Genomic DNA, 13,469 nt, shown 5'->3' on the forward strand with positions numbered 1-13,469 from the left:
TATAACAGTGTTAGAAAGGTGTATCCATATAGCAAGATGTTGCTACAGACTGGTTTTAGATGTTCTTTGTTTCAGAAATTTTCATCCAACTACATTGTCTAGTATCCACTCACTTATATAGTGAGTGCCTTTAATCTCAGCACTTGAGAGGCAGAGGAAGGCAGATTTCTGAGTTTGAGATCAGCCTGATCTACAGAGCTAGTTCCTGTGGTGACATAGTGAGACCCCATCTCAAAAAACATATAGTTATGGTAATTGCACTAAAGTTTTAAATTTCTTGAAGTCAAATATAAATATACACAGGATAATAGCTGGTTTTTCTCCTTTTTATACAATCCAAATTATTTCCTTAAAATTATTAATTCATCATTAACTTTTACATTTCAATACTGAAAGCTTGTTCATAGTGCCTTCCTGATGAGATTCTCAGGTGTTTTGAGTTAGCACTTACAGCTTCAGACACATGCAGACCTGGACTAGTCCTTTGCTTCTGCTACATAAAACCCCTTGTAGACCTGAGATAATAAACTCAGTTTCTTGATAAATATTTTTCTCATAAAATAATTTTAGTTCAAAACCAGTTGTATGTTTAACTGACATTTTCTTTGGATTAGTTAGATCTTCAGGTCTGTACTTAGTACTTTGAGTTTGTTTCACCCCAAATATTGTTGTAGAATTATTTTATTTTTCCACCATATATTTGTGACATTTATATGTCCTTTCTCTTATATTTTTGGCTCCTAACACAGGACTTATTTCTGTGGGTTTTACTGTATCTGTCTACAAGAATAAGGGCTTATCATCTGTAATGGGGCTTCTACAAAGGCTTACTTTCCATTTGGGGTTTAGGGTATGAGTTTTTGTTGTTTTGATTTAGTTTTTTGAGATAGTGTCCCATTTGGCCTTGAGGTCACTTCTTAGCTCAGTCTGGCCTGGAACTCATGATCTTTCTCTCTCTGTCTCCCAAGTGCTGGGATTTTAGCTGTGTTGCCTCCACACTTGGTTCTGGAATACAATTTTCTTTACGATTTCTGACTTACAGTTTAAGATGCTACCAGAACTATTTCAGGATGATGAGAAGGCCATCAGCCCCACCTCTGCCACCTCTTCAGGGCGCACGCCTCTCACTCGGGTTCCTGTAAAGCCCACCAAGGGCCGACCTGGCCAGATGGCCAAAGAGCACAAGAAAACAGTGGGACACCAGGTGAGCTCAGGAGCTGCTAGTGCCAGCCTCCTTCTTGTCAGCTTCAGCAAAGGGCCGACGTGGGTCCACGGCTCCAGTCTTGACCCTTGTCCTTAGTGATGCTTCCTTTCCGTTTGTCCTTCAGTCTGTTCTTGGCTCATTTCTTATATAATAGTAAGAAATCTGCAGCTTATCTTTGTATTATATAGCAGAGTTCATGCCTTATATGATTAAGTGGCCCTAGTAGCAAAATTATAAGTCACATAGAATGGAGCTCACAACAGGAAGCTACAGAGAAAGCGGCAGAATATTTAGCAGAATGAACATGTAGAGTTTAGGCAAATGTACAGAAAAGTGCTAGAACTCTTGTTTAGTGACTGTGCCCCCCCCCATGAAGATGGCTTTAAGTTCATTGTTTAAAATCACCTCCAATTCTGTCAAAGGAGGAACACTTTCAAATTGTCTTTGGCCTCCAGCCAAACTTGAATTTTTAACCCTTTCTCACGCAGTTTCGGAACTCTCTTCACCTGCTCATGGAAACCCTTAATGCCACGACTCCTCACTACGTACGCTGCATTAAGCCCAATGATTTCAAGTTTCCATTCACGTAAGTCAAACCGAAATGAGGAGAAAGACTTCTGTGGAAAATCTTCAGGTCTTGTAGAGGGAATCAACTACTTGATAATATTTTCAGGTTTTGTTTCCTTTTAGGAACATGAAAACATATTAGCAGTTAACTCTCTAAGGATTTGGAATTTTGAGGCCAACCAGTTATTTCTGATTCTGTTTTGACTTTATCTCTCTTGGAGATCTTTCTAGGCTTTTTGTTAATTTGGACATTAAAAACAGAGCTAGCTGGGCTAAGGCTTCTTTGGCCAAGGCTTACCTGCTGCTTTTTTTAATCTGTTGGAGCCAGAGAATGTATCAAAAATTTCATCCTACTTCACATACCAAGTCAGAGGTGGAAGTGAATCTTTCTGGAGATGATTTCAAAAATATAAATATTTCTCTAACTTTAATAATATTTTGGTTGTGAGCCTAGCCTTTAATGGCTGAGCCATCATAGCCAGGTGGTAGTGGTGTACACCTTTAATCCCAGCACTCGGGAGGCAGAGGCAGGCAGTTCTCTGTGAGTTTGAGGCCAGCCTGGGCTACCAAGTGAGTTCCAGGAAAGGTGCAAAGCTACACAGAGAAACCCTGTCTCAAAAAACCAAAAAAATAAAAAAGGAATAATATACATTCTTGTGATGGTTTTCAGGAAGATAAGTAGAGAGATAAGTAGTGGAAATTGGCACATGACGGACTAGTTAGCTTTCCCTCTTTCCCTGTGTGTGTGTGTGTGGGGGGGGGTGATGGGGGGGGACTGAGGCTAACAAGATGGGGTTTCATGCTATAACTGCTATTTCATCTCCACTCTTACTAGCACTGATGATTGTTCCTAGATGAGTATTTAATCTACACATTGGTTGAGTGGCTGCAGAGTGTCTGATGATATAGATAGTCCATAATCTATTTAAATCATTTAGGTTGTTACAGCAGTCCTTTTTAAAAAAAATATGTTTTAATAAAGTACAGTTACATCACTTTGCTCCCTTCAGTCCTTCCCAGGGACCCTTCCTTAAACCCTCCTATTTCTCATAACAATTCTGTCAAGTATGCTTTGCCAAAGGTTTCTGTACCTCCTTAGGAGAACACAATTCTAGAAGAATCTATGGGCCAAAGATCAAATGTATGATTTGATCACTATGAGTATGTATTGAAATACCACATTTTACCCCATAAATAACCACCAATATTGTGCCAAATAAGAATTTTTGAATATATTTTGTTAAAGACCAACCATGAGGCTACACAGATGGCTCAGCTGTTAAGAGCACTGCCCTTCCAAGGTACCTAGGTTTGACTCCCAGCACCCACATGGCCGTTCACAACCATCTGTCACTCCAATTTTAAGTCATTTGACACCCTCTTCTAGCCTCTGAGCACCAGATACTCAAGGGTTGTACAGATATACACTCAGGCTTTTATATATATATATATATATATATATATATATATATATATATATATATATATATATATATATATATATAATATTATATATTATATAATGTATATATATAATGTTTGATCTATCTATATATAATAAAATAAATAAGTAGATTAATAAATTAAAAGACTAGCCATATAGACTCAAGGTTGCAGCCCCCTCTCTTCAGTGTGTCAGTGAATATCCGGATGGTCTTGCTGGCCTCCTTCTGCCTCTGGTTTGAGGTTAGTCCTAGAAGACTGCCATCCTTATCATCATCAGGAGCTTTTCTCTGAAGGAAGTGGGGAGCAGGAAGAGGTTTCCACCTTCACCGTGAACTTGTACTAGCAAGCCCCATCTCCTAGCAGCACTCGAAGGCCTGAGAAGACAGCACAGGACGGGCTTGGGTAGATACTCAGAGCTTAGTCATGAAACCAACAGGCAGTCATCTAGCTAGAAGAGGAACTTTCAGCTGCTTCATTTAGTGTCATTTTAATGTTAACATGCCATTTTTTTTTTAGTGTGTTAGTCCATTTTCTATTTGACAAGACAAAAATGTCATGACCAAGGCAACTTATAAGAGATGAATTTGGAGCTCACAGTTGCAGAGGTTTAGAGTCCATGCCCATCATAGCAGGAGCATGGCAGCAGATAGGCAGGCATGGTGCTGAACCCATGCTGAGAGCACAAGGCATTGAGACAGAGAGAGCTAGCTAGGAATGGCAGGGGCTTTTGAAATCCCAGTGACACCTTCTCCAACAAGGCCACACACTTCCTAATCCTTCCCAAGCTTTTCCACCAACTGGGGACCAAGTATTCAAATGTATGAGCCTATGGGGCCATTCCCATTCAAACCACCATGCTTAGGATGGAATAAATGTGAGATGTAATAAAATAGATATATTTTCATTGCTGTGGCTACTATAAGTGTTCTGTATGTGCACAGTAAGCGGCTTGTAGAAAAACAAAGTTGTTGCCTTTTTTTTTTTTTTTTCTTGTTCTGAGATGATTTCTCTGTGTAGTCATGTCTGTCTTGAAACTCACTCTGTAGACCAGGCTGGCCTCAAACTCACAGAGATCTGCCTGCCTCTAAAAAGTTGCTTTTTTTAATAACTGAATGTGGCATGTTTAATTTGTCTTTTCAGGTTCATCAATCTTTATCCTAGGGGAGGTCTATATACTGAGCTAATGAAATCTGAGCATTTTCAGTCAGGCTAAGCTATGATTGCACACTCATTACAGGATGGGCAGAGTGAGAGAGAATTCTGTCTTCTCTCTAGTATGCTCAGTGGACTTTCTTAGGACACTGTAGGATGTGAACTGGAGGAGCTATCTACAGCTCTATTTTTCTGCTGCATGTCTCTTCCCTACTGTTTCAGAGAGGTCTTCATTTGATCACTGTTCTAGCTTTTGAATGCTTTCTTTTCTATTTTATCTACATGGGTCCTGACAAAAGAATCATACCTGGGTCTTGTGGGCTAACAGCTTTTGTTTTTCCATGCAGATTTGATGAGAAAAGGGCAGTGCAGCAACTAAGAGCCTGTGGTGTCCTGGAGACCATCCGAATCAGTGCAGCAGGTTTTCCCTCACGGTGAGCCCACGGTCTGCAGATGTAAGGGAGCCCTGTGGGAGCAGTTTTGCTTGAGTCTTTAAGCTGTTGTGGGCTTCTGTTCTAGGTGGACTTATCAAGAGTTTTTCAGCCGGTATCGGGTCCTAATGAAGCAAAAGGATGTGCTGGGAGATAGAAAGCAAACGTGCAAGAATGTATTAGAGAAACTGATATTGGTGAGAACGATTTTCACTTAATGTTTCTGAGAGGTGTTAGCCCAAGGCCTTGTTGTTCTGAGCTGTAAAAGCCCTGCAAACTTATGTGTTAAATGCCATGCCCCACATTATGTGGGGTTGGTTAAGTAGGGAAACACCTGACCTAGAGGTCCAGTGAGACTCACTGTGTTTAGTGTGCTAAAAGTAATGTGAGGACTGACAGCCAACACTAGGAAACTATTTTGAAAAGGGCTGGGCTCAGACTTGGGGTACATTTTAGATAGTTTGACTATTGTCAACAAAATTAAGGGGGAAAGTCCATTTTTATTTTAAAGACAAGTAATGCATTTTAAAGATGAGCATGCAGATGATTATGTCTACATCAAATATTGAGTAAGGGCTGGAGATAAGGCTCAGAAGAAAAGTGCATACTGGACTCCAGAGGACTTGAGTTCAGTTTCCAGGACCTGTGTAGGATGGCCCACAACCATCTGTTACTCTAGCTCCTGAGGGAGCCAACCTCTCTGGCATTCTTGGATACTTACATTTTCATACACAGAGACACACACGCATGCATATAACTAAAAAATCTTAAAATAAAAAAAATGACAGAAATGCAGAGGAGGCAGGACAGATATCAAAGGAAGGCAAAACCATATCCAATCATGAGAGGAAGAATTAATTTCTTGAGGAGTGGGATTTGAGTCAGGCCCTGAAGAATGGGTATGTCTGGGTAAAATGGAAATAAGCTACAGGAAAGTAGAAAATACAGGATTTGCTAAAGTGGTTGGAGAAGCACTTATGAGCTCCTGCTGCTGTTGCCGAAGACTGTGTTCAGTTCCCACGTTGGGTGGCGTGCAAACTGTAACTCCAGCTCCAGGAGACCCAATGTCCTCTTCCGACTCATGTGGGCACTCGTACACACATGATGTACACTCATATAGACACAAAAAATTAAATCTTTAGGGATGGAAAGGGCTATGAAGTTAAAAGCACCTGCTGTTTTTGCAGAGGACCTAGATTTGATTCCCAGCACCCACATGGCAGCTCACACCCATTCTTCAAGTTTCAAGGATCCAGCACCTTCTTTTGGACTCTACAGACACTAGTCATGCACATAGTGCACATTATGTACATGCAAGCAAAACAATGATACACATAAAATATTTTTTAAAAAGGAAACAGTAAGGTGGCCTTTTACAGGGTGAAAGTTGTATATCAGACAATAGAGAAATTATTAGAATAGATAGATAATTGCATATCTGTCTAAGAAGCTCTCAGACTATTGTGTGTAGTCACCTGGAGGGCTTGCTAGACACAGATTGCTGGCCTCTACTCCTAGAATTTCTGATTCTGTAGGTCTGGGATGGCCTAATAATTGAACACCATTTCCCCCACACTTCATTTATTTATTGGTTTATTTACTTATTTATTTATTTTTCTGTGCTGGTGATAGAACCCAGGGCTTTGCATATGCTAGGTAAATGTTTTACCACTGAACTAAATCCCTTATAATTTGTATTTTTAACAGTTCCCCAGGCCCCCATAGCACACATAGAAAATCTCTAATCTGAGTCTTCATGAGTTTGAGATCATGAAAAGGTTGTTTAAAAATTAATTTTTCTTGTGCCTCACTATGAAATAGTTAGTCATAATTACTAACTATTAATTAAATGTAATTCTTCTTTGATGATTTTTCCCCTTTGAGAGAACTAAGGATCCCATCTGTAACTAAGGATCCCATCCTTCTCTAAGGATGTAATACTTTTTAATATCAGTGGGTTTTTTGTTTTTGTTTTTTGAGTTTGGCCCAATTCCTTTCTAATTTGGGTTCAGATGGGAATATGGAACAGAAAGCTGAGACAATCATGCACCTGCCTCCTCACCCAGACCACTCTAGGCCTGGATCCAATGGAGGTAGAGGTAGTAGCTGAGGTAAGATGGGACAGTGGGAGAGGGCCTAGTTAGGGTTCCTATGCAAAAGTTATTAAATGATTCTAGACTTTTCAGATATATGTTACAGTTTCTGATTTTTTTAACTTTATGTTTAAAGGGCTATGTACTTACAGCAAAAACTGAGTTTATTTTTGCTTAGAATTTCTGACACAGTAGTGATTAGTATATGTAAGTTCCACTGTTCTTTTTATATGAAAATGGTAATGATTTGCATGCTTACATCTGAGGTGAATCACCCTAAATCACATGAATATCTCTCTCTACTCCATAGCTCTGCTTATGCACAAAAGTCAGTGCAATATAAATAATTGTATTTCTTATGAAAAAATGGCTATCTGTATAAGTTTTAAACACATTTATGAGGTTGCATTTGTTTTTTAGATACTGATGAAGCAAAATGATAACTATTTAGAAGCATACCCTTAATATGAACCCAGGGATTTAGAGGAATTGGTTGTTGGTTTGTTTTTGTTTTTTTAACTTTTTATTTTGTGTGCTTTCTTCCTGCCTTATTCTTCACGCTGGTGTTTTTGTTTCTTCAGCTGCTCATGGATTATACAGACTGATGTATTCTTACAGCGGGCCAGTCAAAGGCACTGTCAGCATCTCCATTTCCTTAAGAGGTTTAAAATTCAAACAAGCAGATAATAGCTGCAGTTTTGGGCCCAGATATTAATTCCAGGTAGAATAATTCTGGAAAATAACTCTTAGGCTACCATTTTCTCTAAAATCCTTTCTGTTTACACAACTTAAATAGGATTTAAAAAAAAAATCTGGCTCCATTAGTTCACTGAGATGTAGCCCAGGTTTTTGATAATAGATTCATCCTTTTACTAATTCTGCTTCTAGATTTTCTTTTCCCCATCTTGAATTTCTTTTATAAGGTCATTGTTTCTCTTTGTATTTTTTCCTCTAAAATAGGACAAGGACAAATACCAGTTTGGTAAGACAAAGATCTTTTTCCGTGCTGGTCAAGTGGCCTATCTAGAAAAATTGAGGGCTGACAAACTGAGGGCTGCCTGCATCCGGATCCAGAAGACCATCCGTGGGTGGCTGCTGAGGAAGAAATACCTGTGCATGCAGAGGGCAGCCATCACGGTACAGCGATACGTGCGGGGCTATCAGGCACGATGGTAGGTCTTCTTATGGTCTCATCTGACTCATGGTCCATCCAGGACAGGTGGTCTGAATGACTACCCTACCTGTGAAGATAGCATCTCACTCATTATTCATGTCAAAGCACAACAAATTAACTTACAAGACAATTCAAAAGAATAAAATTTCACATAGACTTACAATAATTCAGATTTGAATTGTTACCAACTTAGGCCCTTAGAATTTGTATCTCTTTTACCATAACATGGAACTTGAAGAAATTGTATATAAATTGAAATAGCCATGAATATGAGACAGTTAATCTTAACACTATTGAGGAGCAATTAACAAAACTGTTCTAACAAATAGTTATATTTCAGTGTGATTACATATACAAACAGTTTTAATTTTATGAAGTTTTTGTTTGTTTGTTTTTGGTTTTTTTTGAGACAGGGTTTCTCTGTGAAGCTTTGCGCCTTTCCTGGAACTCACTTGGTAGACCAGGCTGGCCTCGAACTCACAGAGATCCGCCTGGCTCTGCCTCCCGAGTGCTGGGATTAAAGGTGTGCGCCACCACCGCCCGACAATGAAGTTTTAAGCTTTATGAACTTCCTTTTCTTTATTGTGAAATGTGACAATATGGGACATCCTGCTTTTCAAAATTAGGGAAACTCAATGAAAAAATGTGTAGTTCAGAAGCTACACATTGCTGAACACATGTAAGTTAATATAAATGCTTATTTGCCGTGAACATTAGAGTAACAAACAGTGAGGCTCTGCTCAGGCTACCTACGACGTTGGCATTGATGTTTTGCAGTCTTGATGACTGACAGTCCACCACTGTTTTCTTTGGCCAGCTATGCCAAGTTCCTGCGCAGGACCAAGGCAGCAACCACCATTCAAAAGTACTGGCGCATGTATGTGGTCCGCAGGAGGTACAAGATTCGACGAGCTGCCACTATTGTCCTTCAGTCTTATTTGAGAGGCTATTTGGCAAGAAATAGATATCGAAAGGTAAGATGCTGCTTTCAAGTTTGTTCATGCATTCCAGTAACATTAATTATATTTTCTGTCTGAACAAAGTACCATAGAGACTGCTGTGGACAGAGAAGCCTTGTGGAGAAAACCAACAATTGAAATACATGCTGGTATTAAGTAATTAGATATACTTGTTAACAAGACAATAGAAAAAAAATATACTTCCCTTTCCATTTGTCTGTATAGTTTATAAAATTAAAAAAGTAAATGTGAAATAAAAATTGGTTGATGAAAACAACAGAACTTATTTTCTCAGCTTTCTGAAGGCCAAAAGTCCAAAACCACTGGGCTATAATCAAGGTATCAGCAATACCACATTCTCCAAAGCCCCAAGACAGAAAATATTCCTTGTCCCTTCCAGTGGTGGCCTGCACTCCTGTACCTGTGGCCACATTGCCCCTATCTCTGCTGTGTTTATATCATTTGTCTCTTATAAAAAAATAATCGCAGGACTGGTAAGATCCCCAGAACTCACATTGTGGAAGGAGAGAATCAACTCCGACATATGCCCCCCCCAATAATTGTTTTTAAGTTATTTTTTAAATTATGATGATATTTAGGTCTGACTTTCATAATCAAGGATATCCCTATCTCAAGATCCTTAACCTAGTCACATCTACAAAGCCCCATTTTCCAAATAAAATGACAACTACAAGTTGTAGGGATTAGGATGTTGTGTTCTTAAGGCCCATTTTTCAGACAGCTACAGAGAGGTAAACTACACAAATAGGTCAAATATATGGTGGGGGATAGAAGGTCAACCTGAGAATGAGAACTTAGCATGGTGAAGAGGAAATAACTGTAACATTTGTATGATTAAAATACATTAACTGGAATGTGGTACATTTTTTTTTAGTGTGTGTGTGTTTTACAAGCTCGTCAGTGTGTATATGTGCAAGTTGTGCAGACATATATAGAGACCAGAGCAGGACTTGGGTCGTCTTACTTATTGCCTTGAGACAGTCTCTTATTGAATGTAAAGCTCATGGTCTTGGCCCGGCTAGTTGTCCAATAAACCCCCAAGATCAACTTCTCTACCCCTCAGTGCTAGGGATACAGGGACATGTATCCATGTATTTTATGTGGGTGCTGGGAATTCAAGCTTAAGTCTTCATGTTTGTGTAGCAAACAATTCTTACCCACTAAGCCATCTTACAAGCCCAACAAATCATCTTTTTTACATGAGGCACCGGGGTTGAATTCAAGGTTTCATGCATACTAACCATGCATCTTCTACTAAGCCACACTCTCGTCCTGACAAGTACCCTTTCTGTCTTAGAATCACTGTTACCCTGTAGACCACAGATCACCTGCATGTGGTTGTGTGTGTGCACAGACAGGGGTGTACACACGTGTGCCATTGGTCAGTGCAGGTGTCAGAGGACACACTGTTACCCTGTAGACCATAGATCACCTGCATGTGGTTGTGTGTGTGTGTGTGTGTGTGCACAGACAGGGGTATACACATGTGTGCCATTGGTCAGTGCAGGTGTCAGAGGACATACTGTTACCCTGTAAACCATAGATCACCTGCATGTGGTTGTGTGTGTGTGTGTGTGTGTGTGTGTGTGTGTGCGCGCGCGCACAGACAGGGATGTACACACATGTGCCACTGTGTCAGTGCAGGTGTCAGAGGACACACTGTTACCCTGTAGATCATAGGTCGTCTGCATGTGGTTGTGTATGTGCACAGACATGGGTGTACACATGTGTGCCATTGGTCAGTGCAGGTGTCAGAGGACACACTGTTACCCTGTAGACCATAGATCACCTGCATGTGGTTGTGTGTGTGTGCACAGACAGGGGTGTACACACGTGTGCCACTGTGTCAGTGCAGGTGTCGGAGGACAACTTACAGGACTTGATTCTTTCCATCATGTGGGTTCCAGGAAAAAACCTCTTCCCTAAAAATTGTTCACATTGTCTCTGCTTAACGGCCTTCAATGACAAGAAATTTGTCTCATAAGGTAGCCCTTTTCTTCTAAGTTAAGTTTAAGAGACTATCATGACTTTATAAGAGTCAAAGGAAGATTACTTTGTTGCACATTTTCTTGTGTTTAGCTTTCCCTTTGAAGCTTTGTGTCTTTACCTTGGCATTGACAACAGATTCCTGGGGCATTAGAAATAACAGCAGTAGGAAACCACACTAGAATGATAAACCTCAAATGTGGCAGACAAGAGCAGCAGCTTTAGGCTGAGGGAGGTGGCACATGCCTTTAGTCCCAGCGTTCAGCAGGTGGACCTCCATGAGTTCAATGCCAGCCTAGTCTACATAGTGAGTTCTAGGCCAACCAGGGATACTCAGAAAGACCCTGTTTCAAACAAACAAAAAGATTGTCATCTTCTGAGTTTCAGGAGTGAGGTCAATAAGTCATTAATAACCTTTTATCATCTCAGGTGTCAGCCTCTTAGATAGCTTGCTGGCCATCCCCATGACCTCAAGTTCAGGCCTAATATACAGTGAAGCAGTGTAGCAGGACAATCTTTATTTTAACAGCACATAGTTCATAAAGTACCTGGTCCTTAGTTTTATAAGACCTCTTACCAGCAGAAATCATACACCAATAAGGAAACTGATTTATTTTTTATGTTCTTTGTAGAATTTTCTCCCTTTTGCAATCTGGTATTTTTTTATTTAGACTGCTTCCAATTCTATGTACTTTTGTTTATAGTCATGTGTTTGTGTGTGTGTGTGTGTGTGTGTGTGTGTGTGTGTGTGTGTGTGTGTGTGTGTGTGTGTGTGTGTAATGTAACTAGAAAAGTGGACATTGAAAGGTGATTTGAAATATATATATTTAATTGATGTACCTTTATATTTCTGTGATGTATAATCCACATAAAGACACTGTTGATTCCATTTTTGTCCTTCTCTCTGGGTCTGGATTATCAGTTTGACATGCATAGGTGGATAGACTTGAATTTCGAGTTGAGTCTAGAGACTCAGGTTATCTACCGTTTTCTGCAGATACTCCGTGAGCACAAAGCGGTCATCATCCAGAAGCGTGTCCGTGGCTGGCTGGCTCGTACCCATTATAAGAGGACCATGCAAGCCATCATCTACCTACAGTGCTGCTTCCGGCGAATGATGGCCAAGCGTGAGCTGAAGAAACTGAAAATTGAGGCTCGCTCTGTGGAACGCTACAAGAAGCTCCACATTGGCATGGAAAATAAGATTATGCAGCTGCAGCGCAAAGTGGATGAGCAGGTGTGTTTCTAAAGAAGCCCTAAAGCTAGAGCATAACAGAGGAGACCCACTGGGTTGTTTCTAGTGGCCTGACTTCACCCTGAAGGAAAGGAACAGACAGGAATTTACTTTTCAACCCCCTGCTCCAGACCTCTGTGATCATGGATCATATTGTAATGTATGCTCGGCAGAAGTCTTTCGCCCCTTGTCTGGTTTTGCCTCTTAATGGCTCTTTGGCGCAGCAGTGGCAAGAGAAGCCGGAAGATGTACAGGCTTCTGAGGGGCCAGTCTGTTTGCAGAGGGGAAATTCTCTTGCTTAACAGTAGTTACTAAATAGTATTTTAGTACATGCCAGTAATATAAAGGTAGTTAAGGATATGTAAGAGATAAGGATGGTTTTTATACTGCATACATTTGGTCATTCATATTATAAACATTGACTTATTGATGTTTGTATTTAAAGAATAAAGACTACAAATGCCTCATGGAGAAACTGACCAATCTGGAAGGAATATACAACTCTGAGACTGAGAAACTACGAAATGATGTAGAACGTCTTCAGCTAAGTGAGGAGGAAGCTAAGGTTGCCACTGGGCGGGTCCTTAGTCTACAGGAAGAAATTGCCAAACTCCGCAAAGACCTGGAACAAACTCGCTCAGAGAAAAAATGCATTGAAGAACGAGCAGATAAATACAAACAAGAAACTGAGCAGGTGGGAATAGTCTTCTTATCCCCATTGCCCTGTGTGCAGAGTAAATGCTGTCTGTCATCCTGCCCTGGTCCATGTGACTCTATATTCATTTTAATCAAAGACATAATGTACATTTCAGAGGGTTTATAGTTCATACTGATGTTTCCCAGACATCTCAGCCCCATAATCATCAACAAGTAGGCTATAGTCTTGAGGTAGAACATTTCACTCTAGTAAGACCAGGAACAAAGCAATGTTTCAGCAATGAAATAGATGTCTATGTAACTGTCTTAGTTTTCTGTTGTTATAACAAATGCCTCAGACTAGGTAATTTATAAAGATTGGAGGCTTACATCACTGTATTTCTGCTAAGAAGCCCAAGAGTATGGTACCAGCATCTGGTGAAGATTTTATGGTTATATCATAATATCAGGGGATCACATAGCAAGGAAGAACAGGTATGCCACTTTTATAGCAAAACCACTCCCTCAGTAATACATTAATCCATAAATAGGTTACCCTATTCATA

The 13,469-nt window shown here is 40.1% G+C and overlaps 1 protein-coding gene across 3 annotated transcripts in view; it reads left to right on the plus strand.

Moving 5' to 3' along the window:
• Myo5a (myosin VA) overlaps nt 1-13,469 on the plus strand; it is a 154,506-nt gene that overhangs the window by 88,846 nt on the left and 52,191 nt on the right. For all 3 annotated transcript variants that reach the window (XM_036193785.1, XM_036193783.1, XM_036193784.1), the window contains exons 15-22: nt 1,043-1,204; nt 1,693-1,790; nt 4,717-4,803; nt 4,889-4,997; nt 7,854-8,065; nt 8,885-9,041; nt 12,031-12,270; nt 12,713-12,961. In XM_036193785.1, coding sequence (XP_036049678.1) covers nt 1,043-1,204; nt 1,693-1,790; nt 4,717-4,803; nt 4,889-4,997; nt 7,854-8,065; nt 8,885-9,041; nt 12,031-12,270; nt 12,713-12,961 — 1,314 coding nt within the window. The remainder of the gene's footprint in view (nt 1-1,042; nt 1,205-1,692; nt 1,791-4,716; nt 4,804-4,888; nt 4,998-7,853; nt 8,066-8,884; nt 9,042-12,030; nt 12,271-12,712; nt 12,962-13,469) is intronic.

This window comes from Onychomys torridus, chromosome 7, assembly GCF_903995425.1.
Source record: "Onychomys torridus chromosome 7, mOncTor1.1, whole genome shotgun sequence".
Lineage (NCBI taxonomy): Eukaryota > Metazoa > Chordata > Mammalia > Rodentia > Cricetidae > Onychomys > Onychomys torridus.